General features: G+C 37.7%; 1 protein-coding gene across 1 annotated transcript in view; it reads right to left on the reverse strand.

The window, feature by feature from the left end:
• LOC121439861 (kelch-like protein 13) overlaps window positions 1–23,704 on the reverse strand; it is a 198,177-nt gene that overhangs the window by 89,205 nt on the left and 85,268 nt on the right. The window contains exon 3 of the mRNA XM_041640477.1: window positions 15,119–15,190. Coding sequence (XP_041496411.1) covers window positions 15,119–15,168 — 50 coding nt within the window. The 5' untranslated portion in view covers window positions 15,169–15,190. The remainder of the gene's footprint in view (window positions 1–15,118; window positions 15,191–23,704) is intronic.

The raw sequence follows: 23,704 nt of genomic DNA on the forward strand, positions 1-23,704 counted from the left end.
AAAGCATCACCTTCAAGGAGACTTGAAATGTGTTATTTTATCTTGTTCAACTACAAACACAATAAAAGTGACACTCGAATGGACAACGGAGACTTTAAATTGCCTTCACCTGTCTTAATCTAATTCCTGAAGGTTAAAAAGACTCCACAACATCAGAGGACTGGAATGGCATAAAAATGGAGTCATGAGAAACTGATTAGCAGTGCATAAAATGAATTCTAAGCTCAAGAATCATAGCTACCAGAAGCAACAAGCACCCCTAAGATCTAGATTAAATGACCAAGGAAGTGTTTTCCACACAGGACTGGAGAGGACAAACATCTGGCTCAATGAAGGGGACAGAAGTTTCTGTGTTGTTCATCCAGTAGAATTTCCCAGAGATTTATCATTTTGAACATTTGGAATGCCTAGACAATATCACTAGAAGTACTCTGCAATAAATCTGTTTCTGTGGACATGAGGAAATGCTACACACTACTGGATGGAGAAGATAAATACCACTGAAGATGTCCTTGAAAAAGCCTGCTGAGAAAAAGGAAAAGACAACAGCAACCAAGCCACTGCTTCCTGACTTAACTTCCAAGTACCTCTATTGGCACAACTTTAGTGGCTAAGAGGTAAAGAAAAAGAACATTTAGCCAGGGGGTGGTGGTGCACACCTTTAATCCCAGCACTCGAAAAGCAGAGGCTGGCAGATATCTGTGAGTTCGAGGTCAGCCTGGTCTACAAAGTGACAGAGTGAGTTCCAGGACAGGCTCCAAAGCTACAGAGAAACCCTGTCTTGAAAATAAAAAAAGGAACATTTAAAGGGGCCCAGTGCATTTTTTCAAAGCAAAACAATAAAAAGGTTAATTTGAAATTGAAAGAGCATAAGTAATTGATCCACAGTTTATACAGAAAAGCTAGATTGTTTTTTAAGAAACAATCCAGCTATGTCAAACACTTGTTTTTACAAAGTCCATTTTCTAGACATACTTGCTAGGCCTTGCACCTCTATTGCTTGTATTAGATTACTCCATGCTATATAAATTGTTCATCAAAATGACATGTGCCATTGGGTTCATCCTCATCAAAGTTGGTTTGTAAATAATAATTTATTTTATACTTGTGATAGGGGGATTATTCGCTTCATGTAATGGATAGGAACACCAACAACAAACACCAATGCTGGCTCACTTCAGTTTTTGACACAGCCCTTCCTCAACACAGATCAGCCTTCATGCAGGGCCTTAAGTCATCAAGAAGATGTTCCAGGCCAGAATCCATCCGTGTCAAAGAATCCTAACCATAGTTAGATATTGTGGATGTTTTTAGGCTGCAAAATTATCTCCTGCTCCAGAAGTCCACAAATACTGTAAGATCAAATACATTTCATCTACTTAGATTAAAAATATATTTGTGGAATATTGTGATACTCAAAATTATGTCTAACAATGCACTTCCTTTCAACAAAGCAGAAAAGGGCATCTTTATTGGCTAGGAATGAGTCTGAAATTCAAGTCGCACTCAATAGCTATCAAGGGAATGTTTCCCATGAGTTTGGATTTTGTGAAGCAGTCAAATTGAAAAACAGAAAGAGAGAAAAGGAGGGGAAGGAGAAGAAAGACTAATTTATTAGGGTAGCAACTTTGTTTCACAAAACAATAACTTTTTTCCAGTGTTTGAGACAGGGTCTCACTATGTAGCCCTGGCTGTCCTAGAACACAGTATCTAGACCAAGTTGGCTTCAAACTTACATAGATGTACCTGTTTCTGCCTCCTAAGTGCTGGAATTAAAGACACTGCTACTACACCTTAAGCAAGAACATTTTTAAAAGGCAACCCTTATCAACAATTTGAAAATACAGATATTCGAAAATTGAAGGCACCTTCTTTTCTTTCTTGTAATTTATTTGGTACCAGAATCTGAGCTGATCTGAACTTAGTTGACAGTGAATCCTGACTTGTCCTGGCATGAGGCTAGTCACAGTCTTCTTCTCTCACTCAGTGTAAGGGTCCCTAAGTGGCACCTGGAGACATCACAGTAGCTGATAGGGACACGCCATAGTAAACCCTTCGAGGCCTCTTATTACATAGAAGACAGGCTATGGATCTTATCAGCTTTCAGAAACCCAAAATGAATGTAGATTTCAAAACAAACCTCAAGTCAAGCTTTTTGGACAATGGATATAGATCCACAACCATTCATTTCTATGGTTTCACCGAATCAGTAGGATTTAGGGAGCCGCCAAGTAAAAATAATCTCAGAAAAAGGCTAGACAACTTTTATAAACACTGAAGTTAGATTTCCGAGAAAATATCAAATGGTCCATTTTTATACTGTACTACAGACCTTTGTTAACTGACATGGACATGACAGAATATTACCATTGAAAAGCATCCTATGGGATGACGGCATTCCAAAGATGACCCTAGGAACCCTTTGTATTCTGAGCAGGCCTGGTGTTATGGGACATGAATGAGAAATGATCCCATGACTCCTGTAGACTGTAGATAGATTTATGAAGCAAGAGCTAGTGGTCATTTTAAAGCCAACCGACAGCAGACTTTCAGGTTGAACACTGAAATTGTCATTACAGTACAAATTAGAAGGATGCACAAGGCTGGACCAAGTGTCACTGAAGTGTCGTTGATGTTGAAAGAATTGATATGACTGAATGAACATGAATGTAGAAACTCAGAGGTTTCCTAATTGTTAACACCGGGAAAGCTTAAAGGAAGCTGCCTTGCCCCAGAAGAACTTTATACTTTTTTAAGGCTCTATAATCACTAGTGACTAATTCTAAGACAGGGGTGGGGCTAGTATCCAAGAGGATGGGGGTTTGAGGCTTAATTCATTTACTTTTTTTGAACGTTAGTTGAGCAATCCACATGCAAACCATAGCTATAGGTGTCACAGTGCATAACAAATCAATAACAGAAGAAAAGCAAAATGAGAAATTATGACATCTGAAACTAGTAACACTTCAAACCTAAAAATTAGTATTAAGAACTTATCTTTACCATGTAATAGTTTAGAGCATGTATCTGTTTTGTGTACTATAAGATGTTATTGGCATGTGAACATTTTCATGATATTAACTAGGAGATAAAGGCATAATATGAGGTGTAATAAAACAGCGTTTCTATTATTAAATATTCACTACATGCAGTAATTTAACTGTCTTAGATATATTCTATTTAATACACACACGCATATATATGTACACACATACATATATCCTATACAGTGTGATATTAGGTTAGAGATGAAACAGAATTAGAGAAGTGAAGGAACCTTCCATACTTTACACAGCTAGTAGGAAGTAGGGCTTGAGTTGAATGTGGTAAGAGCCCCTACTCCGAATCAATCACTACAACAGACCCCATTATATCCATTATAATCGGGTGACATTCAAAAGTGCACCAAAGACTAGAATGAACATACATTGAAGTCTTAATAAAGATTGTCTTAGGCTATTTTATTGCCTTGGATATATACTTTTTCCTTTTCCCTGTGTTACATAATATAGTAATAATAAACAAATATGTGTTACATAATGCAGTCTACCATTCCAAATGATAGAAAGTGAGAACAATACACTTTTAGCCTGAGATTCAGGAAAAAAGGCTTAGACATGCTATATGAAGTCATCAACACAGAGACAAAGATGAACAGGATGGCTTTGGACGAGACTGCACAAGATGAATGTGCAGAATATGATCCAAATTATGAATAACATAAGACATGTAGAAAAAGAGATCTACCAGCATTTTTTTTCTCCTTAGGACAAAAAAAAATTTATCCTGGAAAATTCCTCTAGATGATAAAACATGCAACATTACTAAAGTGTACATGCCATTTGTATACAAATATACAGCTTCTCAGTGATGGGAAAATAAAATAATCTGAATCTACTGTAGGATCTTATGGCAGTAATAGAAAATAACCAAAATTCACAAGAATTCGAAATCAAAATAAGCCAACTGTATGAAAAGTGAATGGTCTCAGTATCCCTCTTCTAGGAGAATTCTTGACTTATAATCAAACGCACAAATAAATCTTCAATCCAGTTCAGAAACATAATTCATAAAAAAAGTAATAGGCCAAATCTTTGTTAAGTAATAACTGTATTAAATTCATTTACTATAAAGTTAATCAAATAGGTTTGTATTTAGACTCACTATGTATGAGTCTAAATATACATAGGTATATTTATACATAAGTATGAGTCTGGATTTTAACTCAAAAGGAGGGGCTAATATTGCCAGCCTTCATATTTTACAGATGTGCACACTTTAAAGATAATAAATGCTGACTATTTTAAAACATCACAGGACATCATTCCTAGTCCTGTGTTCATCTGACATCATACACTATTACAAAATGATTGTCAACATAGATGTTTCATGCATTAGAAATTTTCTTATATAAAATGTAAAGGAATAGTGAAAGATTGTCCAAATGCTTCAATATAGTAGCCTTGGGCAAAAGGTCCATAAACATAAGAAAAGTCACAAAGCAAAACTCTAAATTTGAGTGAAGCAACTAACCACTGTTCCTTAATGGACCGATGCAAAAATTAAATCAAATCTTATTTATAAGGCAATTAAATTAACCAGCTCTATCTGAACAGGAAATTAGGAACCTGAAAATTAGAAAATTAATATGAAAATATAAATTTCACTAAAACTAAAATTTTGTGAGAATTTATAATTTAGGTAAGTTCCTTAAATTTTATTTCTCTACTGTCTGAGTATATCAGGAAGGCATCCTGGAATCAGGTTTAACTAGTTAAAACAGTCTAGTTCTGGCACAGAACAGGGTAGGGGAAGAAGTGACTACCTAATATACCAGTTAAAAGAGCTGGACCCTATAGGAAAAATTGCGAAAAAAATTGAAAACAAAACAGACAAACAAACAAAAAACAAGCCTGGGACTATTTCTAGAGTCTAAACTAAATTATCTCATCTCATGTCTTAAGATTGCCAGCATCTAGTTTCTTAATTATAATGATGATTGATTGGAAAAAATACATGAAAACCACCTTAAACTATCTAACCAAACAAATCACTAGCAACAAATGACTGATCATCAGTACTCCAGTTTCTGTATTTACTGAGTACCTGCCCATTATTTATTGAGTACAAAACCCACTATAAACGACATAAAATGCATTTGGTAAGTCACCCATGCTCTGAAACAGTTCAATGAACAATTTCATAGGTATCAACAAGCTCAAATTACTTCAATGTGAAAATAAAAGCCATATCATAAATGCATTCAACTATTCAGAAGCCAAGAGACTCTCCTGGACCATCTGGCTGATCAAAGAGCATCAAATTTGATGTGCATATTGAAAAATAGGTTGTATTCCGACAGAGACAAGAGGGCATCCTTGGTGGCATTGCCATGCTAGGAATTTCAAAACTATTCTGAGTAGGGCGTGACTAATCCGGTTGGCTATTGAGTGCTTTCAGACATAGCCTACATATTTCATAGTCCATTCCTGCATCTCCACTGCCATCCATTGTCATCTTTCACTTCCCACTTTGATGCAACAGTAGGCAGTTGGTCTCACAAAATCTCCAACCCTCCTTCCCCAAATAACTTACACAAGATGTCAGTTCTCTTGTTGAAAGCTTCAGTAAGTAGTTTGTGGCATATTCATACCTATATAATACAACACAGTGCAACACAGCAATTGCTTTACACATCCAACTTAACTTGGCTTCTGTCCATCTCTTCCACTCCTCTTTTTCCCTTGACAGCAAAAATCATTAACTTTTTCCCCTTATAGCTCCATGAATATGTTTCAGATTTGCATGCTCTCCTGAACAGCAGTGAAAGATGAGATTAAACAGCAGGCATTTTCCTAAACTTAAGAGAAAGCTACAGAATCTATACAATGATCTAGGGAGAATTTATATTTAACCAGCAGTTTTAGTCTTGTAATTAGATCATGGCATGCAATGTAAGTGCTCTGCCTTACTTCTGAGAATTTAAAAATCATGTTCACATAGGTCCTGTGAGTTGTAGCTGAGACTATTGCTAAATATTTATGCTTTGTGGCTATTTTGTATGGAATGTTTTTCATTGAATCTTTGAAGGAGCCACTACTAATACAAATACAAGGTATTGTTATTTTAATTTTTATTTATAAATTACTTTTCTAGTTGTTTATTGATTTTTTTAAAAAATCTTGTATAACTTGGGGCTAAAGAGATGGCACAGTGGTTAAGAGCATTAGCTGTTCTTCCACAGGTCCGAAGTTCAATTCCCAGCACCCACAGGGTGGTGTAGTCCCATTAAATACAGTACCTTCTTCTGGTGTACAAATGTACATGCAGAAAACACTTGTATCCATAAATAAATAAATAAATCTTTTAAAAAATCTTATGTAATTTTTATAGATATATGAATATATCCACTTCTAAAATTTATTTGATCTTTTATGGTATGCATTTAAGGTTATACATCGTGGTGATTTAGTATATGTAGACATGGTGAAACAATTACTAATAGTCAAATAAAACATTTCTGGCACACTCCATATTTGTCATCTTTAGTGAAAGCTCCTAAAATCTACTCTCCTGGCAAATTTTCATCAAATACTGCCATATCAATTACTATGCTCAAGCTCCACTTCATATCTCCAGATCTTTGCAAATTACCTAAGTATAAATCTGTACCCCATGACCTACTTCACCCCAGTTTTTCCTGCTCCCTGCCCATCGTTTCTACTTTTCACCTCTGAGGCTGGTTGGTTGTTTTTTTCCCTTACATCCCATAGTGAGATTGACATCTGTCTCATTTCACTTAGCAAAATGTCTCCTGATTCATCCATATTGTGACAAATGGCTGTATCCCTTTTAAAAAGCCTGGACATGATTCCACTGTAATTTTGTATAGAACAAGTCATTTCTTCATTATATATTAAAGGTAGTTTTTCATCTCTTGGCTATAGTGAATGATGCTATAATGAATATGGGTGTAAAGATACTTCCTTCAACAAGTTGCACGTTTCACTTCCTCAAATGCCAAACACAAAACAAGCTCTGGATTGCTTGTTGAGGAACCTACATACTGTTTTCTGCACTGGCTCTATGACTATATATCTTCACCAGTGTATACACTGGCTTGCTTATAATATCTACATTCTTTCTAAAACTTATCCTTTGTGTTTGAATACTTTCTGACAATCTATCTTCCCATTTTGTTGACTCCTTTGTCATACAAAAGTGTTTTGCAAAAAATGTTTCTTTCTTTTTATTTTATGCATATGAATATTTTGCTTGCATGCATATATGTGTGCCACATGAATGCCCAGTGTCCTTGAAGGCTTGAAGAACATCTTGGATCGCATGGAACTGGGATCCAACTGTTTGGAAGCCACCATATGGATAATGGCAACCAAACCTGGCTCTTCTGCAAGTGCTTTTAACCACTGAGCCATTTTTCTAGCCCCCACACAGAAGTTTGTAGGGTGGTTCCAACTAGTATATTTTTGCTTCCGTTGCCTGAGCTTCTAATGTTACATCGAAATCAATATCAATGCCAACAATATCACAGAGGGCATTCTCTACATTTCCATCTAGGAATTTTATTAGCCCAGATCTTAGGCTTAGGTCTTTAATCCATCTGGGGTTTATCTTTGTGATTGGTTCAAGATAGGGCACAGGTTCATTCCTTTGAATATCAACGTCTACTATTTTCATGGATTATTTAGCATTCAAAGTCGTTTATTTTGTTTTTTGTCATGCTGGACTAAACTTACAGGTATGTATTATATTAAATAATCGTGGTGATGGCCTTTTCTGCTCCTTCTTAAATTGTTTTACCATCAATGATGTTGGAATTATTTCAGACAAAATAGTTTTATATAATAAAGGGGAAAATTTGTACCTTTATCTTTTTAACAGTTCTTTTTTTAAAACATCTGATTTTTTCAAGTACTTTCAGCATTTTGTTTTTCTTACAAGATAAATATGTTGTAAGATGCAATGTTAGTATGAATAATTTTCCTATTTTATAAGTTCTATTCAATATTCTAACTTTCTTAATAAAAGGGGTTAACTTATTCATACATTCCATAGTGTGCCTGGTTTTATTTAGAATTTAAAATTTATTCATAATTTGCATATGTATAGAATCCCTTTTTTCCTTAGGTTTTGATGAGTCTGAATTGCGTACCATTCTGAAATGAGCTGAGTAGCTAGCTGTTCATCATTTTCTAGGTTCTGAATGAGTTTTTTGTAAACAGAATTATCTTTTTTTGGTCTAAGTGCTCATATTCATAACAAGAAAAGCTCTAGGCTAGAGCAATGAAGTCACTATGCTATCAGCTAGGGATCCTAACATCAGCTTCCTGAGCTCAAGCAGACAAACACACAAAAGGCCAAATTATTACAAATGAGAAAAGGGTACCTTAACTAGGAATGACTTTCTAGTCACAGAAAACCTACAGTTAAATATATCACAATGCCAAGAATGGGTGCTATATAGGAGTGCATGCCCCAGCGGTTTCATTCTTGGTCTTGTGTCTGTTATGGTTTGCATCTTAATTATTGTCTCCAAAGTCATGTGATAAAGCCCTGCTTGTAACAACTAGTAAAACGTTAGGATATGGAACCCAGTTAGAGAAAGTACGTCAGTTGAGACCCTACCCTTCGTTCTCCCTTTGCTTCCTGGTGTCAACGAGGTGACACTATTTACAGGTACCATGATACTCTAACTCCCATGAGGCTCAGAGTAATGGAGCCAGCAGACCCCAAAAAGAAGCCTCTAAAATGCTGATCCAAACAACATTCTTCCTTGTTTGTATGAGTATGACATGGGCACAAGTCTATGTGTCTGTACATGTTCATGTGTAGGAATGTGGGTACGTACATGCCACGGCATGAATAGTCAGAAGAAAACAGGAGTCAGTCACTGCCTTCCATCTTGCTTGAGACAGGGTCTCTTTGCTTCATCACTATGCAAGGCTAGCAGGACCATGAGTTTGCAGGATTTGCTTGTCTCTACGTCCCATCTCTCAATAGGAGCACTGAAATTATAGGCACCTGGCTATACAGGGGATTTGAACTGATGTCTTCATACTTAAATGGCAAATGTTTCCCCACCAAGCAATTTTCTTTGTTTCCTCTTTAAGTTAATTTTCTATCTTATATTCCCATGGCAACAAAAAAGAACTAATACAATATACAAGGGAAATAGGTACATATTCAAAGTAAGAACTTACAGAAGAAAAGTATCACTCATAATATCATATCAACTGTAAATAAAGATACTTTGACTTCTTCTGTTACTATTTGTATCCCCTTAATCTCCTGAAGTTGTCTTTTTGCTCTAGCTGAGACTTCAAAGAGTGTATTGGATAGGTAAGGAGAAAGTGGGTAACCTCGTCTCATTCCTGAATTTAGTGGAATTGCTTTGAGTTTCTCTACATTTAATTTGATATTGGCTATATGCTTTAATTTAATATAATAAATTGTCTTTATTATATTGCAGTATGTCCCTTATATCCCTAATCTCGCCAGGACTTTTTATCATGAAGGGGTGTTGGACTTTGCCAAAGATCTTTGTCTTTCAGTTTGCTTATATGGTGAATTATATTTATTGATTTATGTATGTTGAACCATCCCTGCATCTCTGGGATGATGTCTACTTGTTCATGGTGGATTAACTTTCTGATGTGTTCTTGGAACCAGTTTTCAAGTATTATAATGTGAATTTTTGCATTCATGTTCATAAGGGAAATTGCTTTGTAGTTTTTCTTTGTTGAATCTTTGTGTGATTTAGGTATCAGGGTAACTGTGGCCTCCTAAAATGAATCACGCAATACTCCTTCTGTTACTATTTTGTGGAATAATTTGAGGAGCATAGACATTAACTCTCCATTGAAATCTGGTAGAATTCTGTGCTAAAAGTATTTGGCCCTAGATTTTTCTTTTTGTTAGGAAGAATTTCCGTTATTGATTCTATTTCACTAGGGGGTTATAGGTCTGTTTAAAATGTTTATTTGATCTTGATTTAAATTTTTTAAGTGGTATATATCACAAAAATTTCTTTTAGATTTTTTTTCCAATTTGGTAAATTAAAGTGTGTCCTTATGTTTCTCTGGATTTCCTTGGTGTGTTGTTATGTACCCCATTCCATTTCTAATTTTATTATTTCTCTGACTCTTAGCTAATTGTGAAATCTTACTGATTTTCTAAAAGAATGAAATCTTTGCTAATTGAGTCTTTGTATTGGTTACTTGTTATTTATTTTATTGACTTCAGCTCAGAGTTTATTTCTTGCTGTCTGCTCATTTTAGGTGTGGTTTCTTATTTTTGTTCTAGAGTTTTTAGATATTTTGCTACTAGTATGAGATCCCTCCAAACTTTTCTATAGGCACTTGCTGTTATAACTTGCCTCTTAGAACTGCCTCCATTGTTTTCTGTAAGTTTGGGTGTTCTGTGTACTTACTTTCACTCACTTCTAGAACGTTTTTAATTTCTTTCTGAATTTCTGTTTTAATGAATTGATCCTTTAGCAGTGAATTGTTCAGTTTCCATGGCTTTGTAAACTTTCTGTTGTTTCTGATGTTGTGGATATCCAGCTAATCGATGGTGGCCAAAGAAGATGCAAGGTTTTATTTCAATTTTCTTGTATTTGTAGAGACCTGCTTTGTGTCCAGAGAGAAGGGGGATCTATTAGAATGACTTACAAACTGTGGTCTAGCTAATCCACCACTAGTTGGGTAAAGACAGAAACTCCAAGAATACAGTAGTTGCTCAGTCTACACTGCTAGGTGTCTCAGCTATTGTTCGGTATACAATGTAATTCTGAAGAAGCAGGTTCTAATGTCAGTGAAAGTAAGGACTTGCTAGCAAGGCAAGACCAAGCGGGCAAAGAGCAAAAGCTTTTTTTCCTCCCATGTCCCTATACAGGTTTCCAGTAAAAGGTGTGGCCCAGATTAGATCTGGATTAAAGGTGTGTCTCCTTGCTTTAATATCTGGATTAAATATGTGTCTTCTTACCACAGGGCAGGGAACCCTGACTGCTCTTTGGACTGGAGAGGGAGGGGGAGAGGAGTGGGGGGAGGGGGAGAAGGGTGGGAGGAGGGGGAGAAGAGTGGGAGGAGGGGGAGGGAAATGGGAGGCTGGGAGGAGGCGGAAACTTGTTTTTTTTCCTTTTCTCAATAAAAAAAAATATGTGTCTTCTTACCTCAAAGATCTGAATTAGAAGTAAATCTTCCTAATTAAAATTAAGCCAAAATCCCTCACATGTGTGTCCTCTATTTTGGGGTTTTATTTAATTCCATATGTAGTCAAACTGATAACCAAGAATAGCAATCACAACAGTTTTGCTAGTTTGGACTGGCATCTGTGGTCTCTTAAGAGTCTGGAACACATTTGTCCAGGCCCTTCTGGCTTTAGTCTCTATTTAGAAGTCAGATATAATTGTAATAGTTCTCCCTTTACATGCTACTTGATCTTTTTCCTTTGCAGCTTTTAATATTCTTTCTTTGTTCTGTGTGTTCAGTGTTTTGATTATTATGTGCTGAGAGGACTTTCTTTTCTGGCTGAGTCTTCTAGTGTTCTGTATGCTTCTTGCACCTTGATAGGCATAGAAAAACTTTCATCTATGATTTTGATAAAAACATTTTCTATGCCTTTAACCTGGGTTTCTTCCCCTGCCTGCATTCCTATTTTTCTTAGATTTGGTCTTTTCATAGTGTCCCATATCTCCTGGATGTTTTGTGCCAGGATTTTTAAAGATTTAACATTTTCTTTAATTGAGGTATCCATTTCTTCTCTCACTACTCTTCAATGTCCAGGAATCTCTCTTCCATCTCTTGTATTCCGTTGGTCAGGCTTACCTTTGAAGCTCCTGTTCAAGCTCTTAAATTTTTCATTTCCAGCTTTTTCTCACTTTGGGTGTTCTTCACTGATGTGATTCGCACTTCCAGGTCTTAAACTATTTTACTCATTTCCTTCCACTGTTGTTTGTGTTTTCATAGATTTTTAAAGGGATTTATTAGTTTCCTCTTTAAGGGCCTCTATCATATCCATAAAGGCTCTTTTAAGGTCCTTGTCTTGGGCTTCAGCTGTGTTGCAGTTCTCAGGGTCCGCTATGGTAGGGTTGCAGGACTCTAGTGGAATCATATTGTCCTGAGTGTGATTGATTGTATTTTTATGCTGGTGTAGGCACCTGGGTTTGGGAATACCAATTCTAGGTGTTGGTATCTGGTCTTATCTTTCTTGGGTCAGTGTTTTGTGGTTTCTGTTGCCCTCTCCGGTTCTTTGGAGTGTGTGGTGGCTCTGTGTTGCCTGGTAGGGAATTCTTTTGGGATCCTGATAGGTGCGGTCAATGAGAATTCCAGGTAAAATGTGTTTCTAAGTATTGAGTGCTCATACTTAGGAAAGGACTAGATGGGTCTTATGGAGCCCACTCAGGAAGCAGGAAAGCAACGTGTTTACCAGAATCTGCTCAGTGCCCTAGTAAGGGGGCAGAACATGAGAAGTTACAAGAGGTAGTGAGTTACAGAGCTGGGGGCGCAACTGAAGGATCGAATGTGGAGGAGAGGAGGGAGAGTGAAGATCTGAAGTGTGCTACCTGTCTAGCTGACATACTGCATCTTTCGCAGGCTTAGCTGGTAGGTTCCTAGGGAATGCCTGCTGGACACAGGGGGGGGGGGGCTGAGCTCACAGGATGAACTGGTAGGAAGTTTGGATCAGATCTGTGTGATCCACTGGAGCGGGAGGCTGCAGGGAGAGGAAGGTTGCAACAAGTGGAGGCTGCAGGGAGAGGAAGGTTGCAACAGTGGTCTGCTACAGAGTTGGGGGGAGAGTGGCACATGGGATCTGGAGTGAGGAAGGAGCGGTGACGATCCACAGTGCCTGCTGGTTCCCACGAATGCATGCGGGAGCTGGAGGCTGTGATAAATGAAGTGGTTTCTCTAGAGTTTGTAATTAGGAATCTTTCTCAGATAGCTTAAGAAAACTTCTAAGAAAAACATATCCTTTCAAAGAATTCATGCTGACTTAATGTTCTGTGAAATTTATGTTTGAGGGGGCTGGAGAGATGACTCAGAAGGCCCCTTGCAGAGAATTGAGGAGTTCAATTCTTAGCACTCATGATGCCTTCCAACTTGCTGTACCTCCAGTCCTAAGGCATCCAATGGCCCGTTCTGGGCTCCAGAGATACTGGTCTCACAAGCACAGCATGTCCACTCCTGCTACATGTATACGTGGTCAGAAAGAAAAATAAAATCTTCAAAATTGAAAAAAAAAAAAAGAATCGAGTGTGGGGTCCGGGAGGAAGTTTGGAGGGGAATATCTGTTTGATCCACCGAAAACAGGGGAAGAGGATAGAAGGCCGCAGTAGGTGGTCTGCTACAGGGCTGGGGAGAAAACTAGGGGGATTGGTTTGGAGGAGGGAAGGAAAAGGTGAAGATCTGCACTTAACCTACCTGCTTCTTTGGTAGGAGTCTTCTCTGTCTTTTCACCAAAGATGACCACAGATTATTTTTCTCATTTTACTGATTTCTGCATTATTGAGCAAATATATCTTACAGTCTCCCAGTACAGATTCATACCACACCCTTCCAAAGATGTTGAGAGTTCACAACCCGATACATCAGCATCCGTTAAATGATTACTTAATGGGATTGTTATGTAAAACCCATTATATACTATACATCAAATAGCCATGACTTTATATATGTTCCACTTCTGTCTTAACCATTCCCATTTTTTGTCTTACAATTCAACTGTATTTTAAAATACCTCAGAATTCAGAATCACAAATTCATTATGACTCACTTAATGATGGGAATATGTTCTGCGAAATAAATCATTAGGTAAGTTTATCACTGTGTACATAGCATATAGTCATCCACACATTTACACAAACTTAGATGGCAGACCTTACAGACATTGTAAAAATATTCCACATGAGGTTAATGTCACTGTAACACAGTATATTATTTATAGCAAACATTTTTATATGAATAGGATCACAATCTAAAATAATATTAGAAGTATAGTATAATGAACACACAATCCAGTAACTTAGTCATTTATTATCATTATTAATTATTATATCTTCCACACAACTAATAGGTGAACTTGTATACAACATGCAGAAAAATAGGTTCGCTTCTATCACTACCTTCACAAATACACACCTAACAAACTGTCCTGTGTTGCTAGGGTGACTACATAGGGTTTTTCACCTCCATTATAAACTTACAGGACTCCAGTTGTATATGCATCTATTATTAATGGAAACGATGTCCCCTGTATGGCTGTGCCACATTTTAATAACTAAAGTCCCACACTAAAATTTCAATAATACTAGCACTTCCATACCATTTACTATTTGCCAAGCCTGCTGCCAACTGTGCCCTCCCTCTTTCCCCTCACACCCATTACAAGCATACACATACCATACTACAGCATGCAATGGAGGCATTACTGGCCCCACTTCACAGAGGATGAAATTGAAGTTTAGAACAGATAAGAACACTCCTCAAGGCTCCTACCATGCAAATAACCAGAACACAGAGAACTCTGTGGGACATGCTATTTCCAAAGCTTCACCCAAACTCTGCAATCAAACTACTAGGAAGGAGAAATGTTCTTTTACACATGCATAAACAAGTCTATTTTTCTTTAAACCATTAATTTAAATTCTTAACCTGCCTTGGAGTGCTCTAATGGCTCACAGTAACTCCGTGGAAAGCGTATAACTGGATTTTTAGTGACAGAAATATCTGTATAATCACAGGGAAGTACTACTTAAAAAATGTTATTGGGACTTTTACCATGAAGCTATGATTGTATTTATTCAGAGATAATGCTTTTAAAACTAAAATTTGAAATCATAATCCCCAGCGACTGTACGCCAGCTGTTCACACTTTATATCCAGTGTGTTTTCTAGGTACGCTCTCTTTATCATTAGCTCAGAACACAGTGTCAGCAACACTCCTTATGTATCTGATCACTTAGCTCTTCTCTTATTTACTTATTTTAAAAGTAATTCCTATTTTTAAGCTAGGCATTGAATAAATATTTATTACCTTCTATGTTAAGCACATAAAATAGAGGAATCATACAACTTATAAAGTAAATTGTTTCCATAAATACCGGTTGCGGAGTATCGCAGCAACTAATTCTCCTCTGTGTAGAATATCCATCACCTCTCAGAGTTGAACAGACCTATTCAGGAAGAAAAAAAAGCCAAAATTCACTATAGTGCTATCTTTAAAATTTAGGAAAGTTTTATAATATAAATCCATGTATCTAGTGTCCATAATAAAACCTGTGGAAATTATGAAATTGACTCATATTACAAAGTTCAATAGTCACAATATATTGAAAACCCAATGGCGAATCATTAAATAGTTACTGAAAATAGCGTTGATAATTCCATGTGAAGTCATTAGCTGATGGAGGAAGGTCACTGGCTAATAAAGAAAATGCCTTGGCCCATTTTATAGGTTAGAACATAGGTGGGTGGAGTAAACAGAACAGAACGCTGGGAGGAAGAGGAAGTGAGCTCAGACTCAATAGCTCTGCTCTCTGGGGCAGACACGATGAAGCAAGCCACCAGGTCAGACATGCTGAATCTTTCCCGGTAAGACTGGTGCTACACAGATTATTAGAGATGGGTTGATTGGGATATGAGAATTAGTCAGTAAGGGCTAGAGCTAATGGGCCAAGCAGTGTGTAAAAGAATACAGTTTGTGTGTTGTTATTTCGGGGCATAAGCAAGCCAGGTGGCCAGGAGCTGGGCTGTGGGAAGAGGCCCGCAGCTCCTACTACAATTAGCGAGCAAGTGTCTATAGACAGTCAATGCATATAGAGGAATTGAAGATACATATAAACAGATTCAGTAGGCTTGAAAAGTCTGTGGGAAGTTAGGTTAGTGTTGAAATATGGAGCGGCGGGCTGTGTCCCGCCACCCGGCTAGCTTTACCCGAAATAATTACACGGAAACTGTATTCTTTTAAACACTGCCTGACCCATTAGTTTCAGTTTCTTATTGGCTAGCTTTTACATATTGATCTAACCCATTTCTATTAATCTGTGTAGCCCAAGAGCTGGCTTACCAGGAATGATCTTAACCTGCGTCTGTCTGGAGTGGGAGAATCATGGCGACTCCCTGACTCAGCTTCTTTCTCCCAGCATTCCGTTCTGTTTACTCCGCCTACCTAAGGGTTGGCCTATCAAATGGGTCTAGGCAGTTTCTTTATTAATAAGAAATCACTCCCACATCATTTCCCCTTTTTCTGTTTAAACAAAAAAGAAAGGCTTTAACTTTAACATAGTAAAATTACATATAGCAAAACAGTTATCAAGCAAGAATTACAGTTACAATATTTATATCTATTTTATCTTTTATCATAACTAAGGAAAACTATAACTATCTATTCATTCTTCAACTCCATCAAAGACTCCAGAAGGATATAATACTACCTAAGTAAACAAGAAATAAGAAAACTCTAGAAATGACAGAGACATCTCGCTACCTGGACAGTCACCCAAAGTTCTTTTGTACCGTTGGGGCATCCGTCTTCAGCCTTCAGGCCCAAAGTATCCAGCAGATATTTCCATGAAGCAGGAAATTCCAAAGACAGTTCAGTCACTATCTGCTGTGTCCTGCAGAATGTCTCGCAGACTCTTTCATGAGTCATGAACCCCGAAAGACCATCTTACCTTTAGGCAAGTTTAGCAGTCCTCTCTCTGCGGGTTCTCTGTGTCCATTTTATGCAACAGTCCAGGCAAGAGCAGTTTCTTGCCCAAATGGCTATCAAACTCCATAAGGATCCTCTTCGATGCCCATCTTCCTCTCGAAGTAGATTGGTGCTGCCAGGAGCAGACGTGTCTCATTGTCATGAAAAGTCCTAAGTTATTAAAACATTAAATGCCATATTCTGCAGTCTTTGAAAGATATGAAGAATGTCTATCTAACTGAAATGTATCTCTATATATCTAGAAAATCTAACTAACATGACTACAAGCTTGACTATTACTAATGATTATCCATAACCTATATTTCTTAATTATACAGTACATATTTAAATGAACTACACAATCACAATACCTTAATCAAAATCAGAAATACATATACATATAACAAAATTGACTGTAAAATCCACACCAATGCAAATTACTCATACCTATATCATTTCCCCCTTTAAATGTAAAAGAACATTTACAAACAATATTTTGGGAACATGGGCGCAGTTTTTTCTCTCCAAACTGCTTCCTGCTGAATGGGGGCGCTGTTAATCAGATCATTTAGGGTGTAACCTCTGTGCCAGGTTTATCTCAGTTGCCAGTTGAGTGAAGTAATTTTTTGAGGGTGTTCACAGGAACTTTTCGGGAGGTCGTGGTCTATCATACCATATCGGGATAGATGTAATCCATAGGGTCTGGTCCTCTGTGAAAACAAAAGAAGACCTTTCCAAAGCATCATATCCTTAGACCCAAATTCTGAAGTCATACCCTCATGATATCCGTTCTGGTTACACTTGGCAGCCCATATAATGAAATGTCTCTCTGTACTTAGCTCCTTCACCGTCAAAAAATTTAAAGAAAACACAATGTACATAATCCAGACTCTCTGTGAATTTTTCATTTTTACGTGGCTTATTTTTCTTTATTTTTTTTAATCTCTTAACTATCTGTACTCTGTCTCTTTAAAGACTTTACCCTTTTTTTTAAGACATTTACTTTATTCTCTATATTCTTATTCTTCTCTCTCTCAAGCCTATGTACATTCATCCAACACTGTGATCCACTGAGGTCTGTTATGTCTGAATCTGTTTTATTGTGAATCTGTAACATTTTTTTTACTATCCAGGAGCATTTTTTAAAATGTTAAGCAGTTCTTAAAAACTTAAGTTGCATCATGTACAGGTAATACGGTACCGCCTGTGTCCTGCCCAGTTGAAACCTTAAATGCGCTGTTTTAATGGTAATTACGGTAGTTTCTGCCTGAGACCAGCACAGTTCAGCATGGCAGAGCTGAGCCAAGCCACTCCTGCCTCAGAGCCATTTGGTGCCCCTGAGCCACACACAGTTCCAGGCACACAGCAGTCCACATTGCCATCAAGCAAGCCGTAGAGCTTTACTCCAAATGTTCCATTTAAAAGCTCTGTCTCCCACAGGAGCCAGACAGAGATAGCAATGGTGGCACAGCCCAGAAAGTCACACTTTAAAATGACGCAGCTTTTTTTCTGCTGCTGTTGCTGAATCAGGAACTCTCTCTACAGCAAGCCCCCAACAAACAGCCAAAAGCTGTGTTAAACTCTGTTTTTTTCTGTGATAAAAATTAAGCTCTCTCAGGTTTTACGTGGAGTTCATTAGCACGTTGGGAGCCACTCTGTTGAAATACGGAGCGGCGGGCTGTGTCCCGCCACCCGGCTAGCTTTACCCGAAATAATTACACGGAAACTGTATTCTTTTAAACACTGCCTGACCCATTAGTTTCAGTTTCTTATTGGCTAGCTTTTACATATTGATCTAACCCATTTCTATTAATCTGTGTAGCCCAAGAGCTGGCTTACCAGGAATGATCTTAACCTGCATCTGTCTGGAGTGGGAGAATCATGGCGACTCCCTGACTCAGCTTCTTTCTCCCAGCATTCCGTTCTGTTTACTCCGCCTACCTAAGGGTTGGCCTATCAAATGGGTCTAGGCAGTTTCTTTATTAATAAGAAATCACTCCCACATCAGGTTAGATAAAAGAAATGAAAAGCAAAGGGTTGGGGCAAATATTCACTATACAAAGACAGCACCAATTCCCATGGTGATGTGGACACTCAAAGTTTGAGAAGCCCATAAAGCTTTTACAGGGGTTTGCACAAAATACAGGCCAGAAATTTATAACATCTTAAATCTTAGGGATTAAACACTAGGTAGCAATTTTGTTTATCTTGAAATGAATAAAATTGGTTTCATGGTTATCTTGTTTTAGTAAACTGAATTACACCTACATCTGTTTCTTTGTAATAATGTCAATTAAAAAGATAGATATTATATACAATGCTACATAATTTATATATTAATATATATAAATATAGCATTATACACATATTAATTAATATATAATATATAACTTAGATTGGTATGTATAATTTTAAAGGATTATTTTCTTTTTAAAAAAATTTTAAAAAGAAAAATGTAGATATTATATATAATGCTATATAATGTACATATTAATATAACATTATACACATATTAATATATTAATGTATAACATTCTACATATATATGTTAACATAGTATATATAACATGTTATATATTAGTATCTATTATATAGTATATATTATATTAGTATATATAACATAATGTTATATATAAATTATATTTTCTTTATGCATATTGGAAATAAAAATGCGTATTTTACTTTAGTGTTCCTGTTAATAAAGTCAAATTATCACATTAGAAGGATAACAATGTGTGACAAGCAGCTTTGTTTGCAAAAGTGTCTGCTATGAAAAATTACAGAAAAAAATGATTACAGAGTGGAAGAGGGGCTCTTCATCTATTCTAGTGTTCTTCCAGTTTATTTTTTATGGAATAGGAGTGGTAGAAAAATATACTCTGTTAGACCTTTTTATATAAATTTGAAAAGGCAAACAAAAAGACTAAATAGTATGTATATTTACGTTCACATCACGTTTTATGCTTATAATCCCACTGTTGCATACAATCAAGGACCTTAAGTGAAACTACAAATCTAAAGCATCTCAAAGCCAAATGACTTTGTATTTACCCTTTATTTAAAACTTTTTTATTGTCTGTTTATTTTCATAAATTTATGTATGCTTCGACAGTTTCATACATGAATAGAATATATTATGTTTCCTCTTATCCCTATGCTTTTTCTCTCCATCTCACATCTTCATCAGACATCATCATCCAACCAAGTCTCCACTGCTTGGCCTATCTTTGGTGAGTGTGTGTGTGTGTGTGCGCGCGCGCGCATGTGTGTGTGTCCCAGTGAATTAAAAGAGTTCCATTCCTACGGCTATTGAAGTGAAGCTATCCACTGCAGCATGAACGATTCACTGGTGCCTTCTTCACTAAAGACAAGGACGCGCTCTCCTGCCGCACCCCTGCAGTGTCATTAGCTGCCCCCCAGTAGTACTTTCCCCATCTGTGACTTAAAGCTTACAGGCTGAGTCTTACATAGACCCTATATACAGTCAGATGCATCTCTTGTGATTTCAAGCGCTGCACTTATTGTCTTATCTATCATACACTTCATGGTTTTCCATTTGGCTTTTACACTCTTTCTGCCCTTCAGTAATAATACTGGATCCTTGGAAACGGTGTTGTGGATGTTCCTCTTAAGTGGAAAGTTAATAATCACCTGTTTTCAGAACCACTAAGCACCCTTTGCCTCACAAGCTGGTATGCAAGGTCCAAAGGATGGAAATACCATTAGAGCTTTTTCTCTCCCAACTGCTGCCACAGCCTCTTCTGACACTATGAAAATGAGTCCTGAGAAAAACTTCCTGCCCCTTTCCATGACAGTGGCCGTGTATTCAGAAACAAAATATGTGGTGCTTCCAGCTATAGGATAGGCTCGTGCCAACTGTCCTGATTTATACTGTTGTTACTGCTATGATAAAACACGGAACATAGCCAACCTGAAGAAAGGAAAGGTTTTCTTGGCATACAGGTTATAATCTCTCATAGAGGAAAGTCCAGGCAGGAACTCAAGACAAGACCCCAGAAGAAGATACTGAAGCAGAAACCACGCAGGAATGTTGTTCTCTGGTTTACTCCTCCATGCTGTCTTAGCTAAATTTCTAGTAGAGTCCTACCTACCTGCCCAGGGATGGCACTGTTCACAGGCTAAATGGTGAGAGGATTTTGAGATGTTCTAATGCTGTGGAAACTCCTTCATCTAATAGCCTTTAAGATACCGGTCCACTTTCGGCGTGGTCTCATGCACTATATGTGCAGATGAAAACCATGCATGGCCCTTTTATCTGCTGGATTTGGCTCCCAGTTCCCAGCGCACAGAAGACTGAGGATCGCTACCCTTACTGTGAGCACATCCCCAACTAAGTAAACCTTTGTTATACTCCATTCTGGGCTACTGTGGAACTCTTTGCTACTACTACATTCTAAGATTTGTGTTTTGTTCAGGCTCTATGGCGTGTTTTAAAGGAGATATGATAAAGCATTAAAATACTAAATGTAGCTAGATTGCGACTAGGACTCTAGAAGGGTGAGATGAGCAATAGAGCTCTGCTATACTAATTAAATTAGGCAAAACTATAGTGTCCTGAAGCTAAGCATTCAAACCTACTTATAATCCTTCCTGTCACTTGGCGGTGTCCCACTCAGAAGCACTATGTTGGACAACTTTACCCCTACTGTGGCAGAGCTGGGAAGCATTCAGGTTTGTTAGATGTTTGGATCGTGGAGACAACACCCTTATTCATGGTCGTCTTGTGGAGTGGGTTCCTGATAAAAGGATATGTTTCATTTGCTTGTCTTTGAATTTGGTCTCAGAAGAGGCACATGTGATGGTGTGCACACAGAAGTCAGAGGTCAACTTTGTGGGAGTCAGTGCTCTCTTACCCTGTACTACCCATGATTGAATTCACGTCATACAACTTGGCAGCAAGAACCTTTATCTGCTGGGCAATCTCACCAGCTTTTGGCTTGCTTTTATGTGTGCACTCACTCTCTTTCTCCTTTCCTTTTCATCGTCTCCCACAGGAAGATAAAGCACGAAGAGCCTGGCACCTTGATTCTGAAGGTCTACTCTGTAGAATAGGAGAAGTAGTTTTCTTTTCTGTATGAATTTAACCCTCTTTGGGATTTTGTTAGAACAGTTCAAAGTGTGTAATCTACAAAACAATATGAGGCCAAGCCAACAAAGGCTAAATATGATGTCATATTTAAAAGAGGTAGATGGCTCCAGAGTCGCACAAAGAGAAATGTACTAAGGAATTACAGACAAAAACGACCTGGAGCAGCAGCAGGACAAGCGGATCTCCACACAGCAAAGAAAAAACGGGGGGGGGTATTTGCTCAGCTAGACAAAAGTAGGTTATGGCCCAAGCAGAATGTACCAGCCCTTTCTTAAAAACAATGGACACATCCATTGTAAGGAAGAAATACTCAGTATCAGCACAACTCATTTGGATGACAGCCTTAGCGACATTTCCCTCTCAGGCCTGGTATGCATGCCAGAGTCACTTAGCACACCAAACAGAGATTGCAATCAAGATATATGTAAGTCGCATCCAATTAGGTCCTTGCAACAGTGTGATGCAGCCCTCCTCCTTCAACTAATACCCTGCTTCACACTAGCAACTCGTCTCATAGGCACAGATAGCGGCCTGGGGTTGCCCATTAAAATTCAAAAGCAGACTCTTCCAGTTCCTTAAAAGCAGGGCTTTGTATGACAGGATATGGAACTCTAGCCACTTACCATAAAGGCTTTTAATAAACCCATGTTTTAAATCTCTTGATATGTTCTTGCTTCTCACAGACCAAGGGCTCCCAAGTCTGGAGATATTAGAATTTCCATAGAAAGAATTAGTTCATTTTTCTCATAAGGAGAGAAAGGGAGTTCATTTAAGCTGTAACTTAATTTGTTCAAAACAGTTATAACCTCCTCTGTGCATCTACTGTATTCTCCCCAACTTGATTTTTTTTATTTGCTTTTTTATAATTGAATGGGATTAGGAAGGGATAAACACATGCAATCAAATTTACATAGAATTTAACTAAAGCCAGGTTTAAAAACCATATAATTAGCTGGGCAGTGGTGGTACACGCCTTTAATTCCAGCACTTAGGAGGCAGAGGCAGGTGGATCTCTGTGAGTTCAAGGTCAGTCTGGTCTACAGAGCTAGTTCCAGGACAGCTAAGGCTACACTGAGAAACCACGTCATAAATCATATTATTATCTACTAAAAAACAACCCTATAATACACGTAAATTAGTGTATTATATCTATAGAGTTTAAATGAAAAATTTCATCTAGGCTGACAATGCTCCTTCTAAGTGCCCAAATCCACCTACAAAAACCCCAGTGACTGGAATGAGAAGCCCTCTTTTGGCTGTTAGGCAGAGCTGTCCGAGAGACTCCTGAAACATTACAGGCTGTTGCTATTTCCCTTCCTTACTGCCCAACCCCAGAGGTGGAAGTTAAGTTCCTTGTTGAAGATACATACAAGGCCTAGAATTCCTGAGCTGAAACTGACCTGAATGCCTTCTCCCTGAAGACAAAACTTCATGGTATTAGGTAGTGCCCTGAAAGTTTTCAAAGGAGGAAGCAACCAAAAGTACTACCCAGCTATGACATCTATGAACCACAACTACTAACATGGCAGCCAATTGCAGTAGTGGGATGCGCTGCTTGTTGGTAACCAATAGTTCTCTAACTGGACTTAAAGCCTGCTCAACAAGAGGGAAATCTTATGATACGGAAACCTAGCCAACTACCCAGGGCCAGTAAAAGTCATGATTTGTGGAGGAGAATTACAACTACTACTTTAACAAAACATCATAATCCTTAAATCGTATTGACTACTCAGAGACCATTTGCAATTATACCAGACAGTAATCTTGAAACTTAACCATCATTTTAGATTTACAGGATCCCATAGAAAGAGCACTCCCATGACAGCTGGAAGTAATTTTAGAAGACAACGTCCCTTCTCCCAACAAAGTTTGTCCTCAGGGTTAAGG

The sequence above is a fragment of the Microtus oregoni genome, unplaced genomic scaffold (assembly GCF_018167655.1).
Source record: "Microtus oregoni isolate MIOR12 unplaced genomic scaffold, Mior012 000063F_ref0000156, whole genome shotgun sequence".
Taxonomy (NCBI): domain Eukaryota; kingdom Metazoa; phylum Chordata; class Mammalia; order Rodentia; family Cricetidae; genus Microtus; species Microtus oregoni.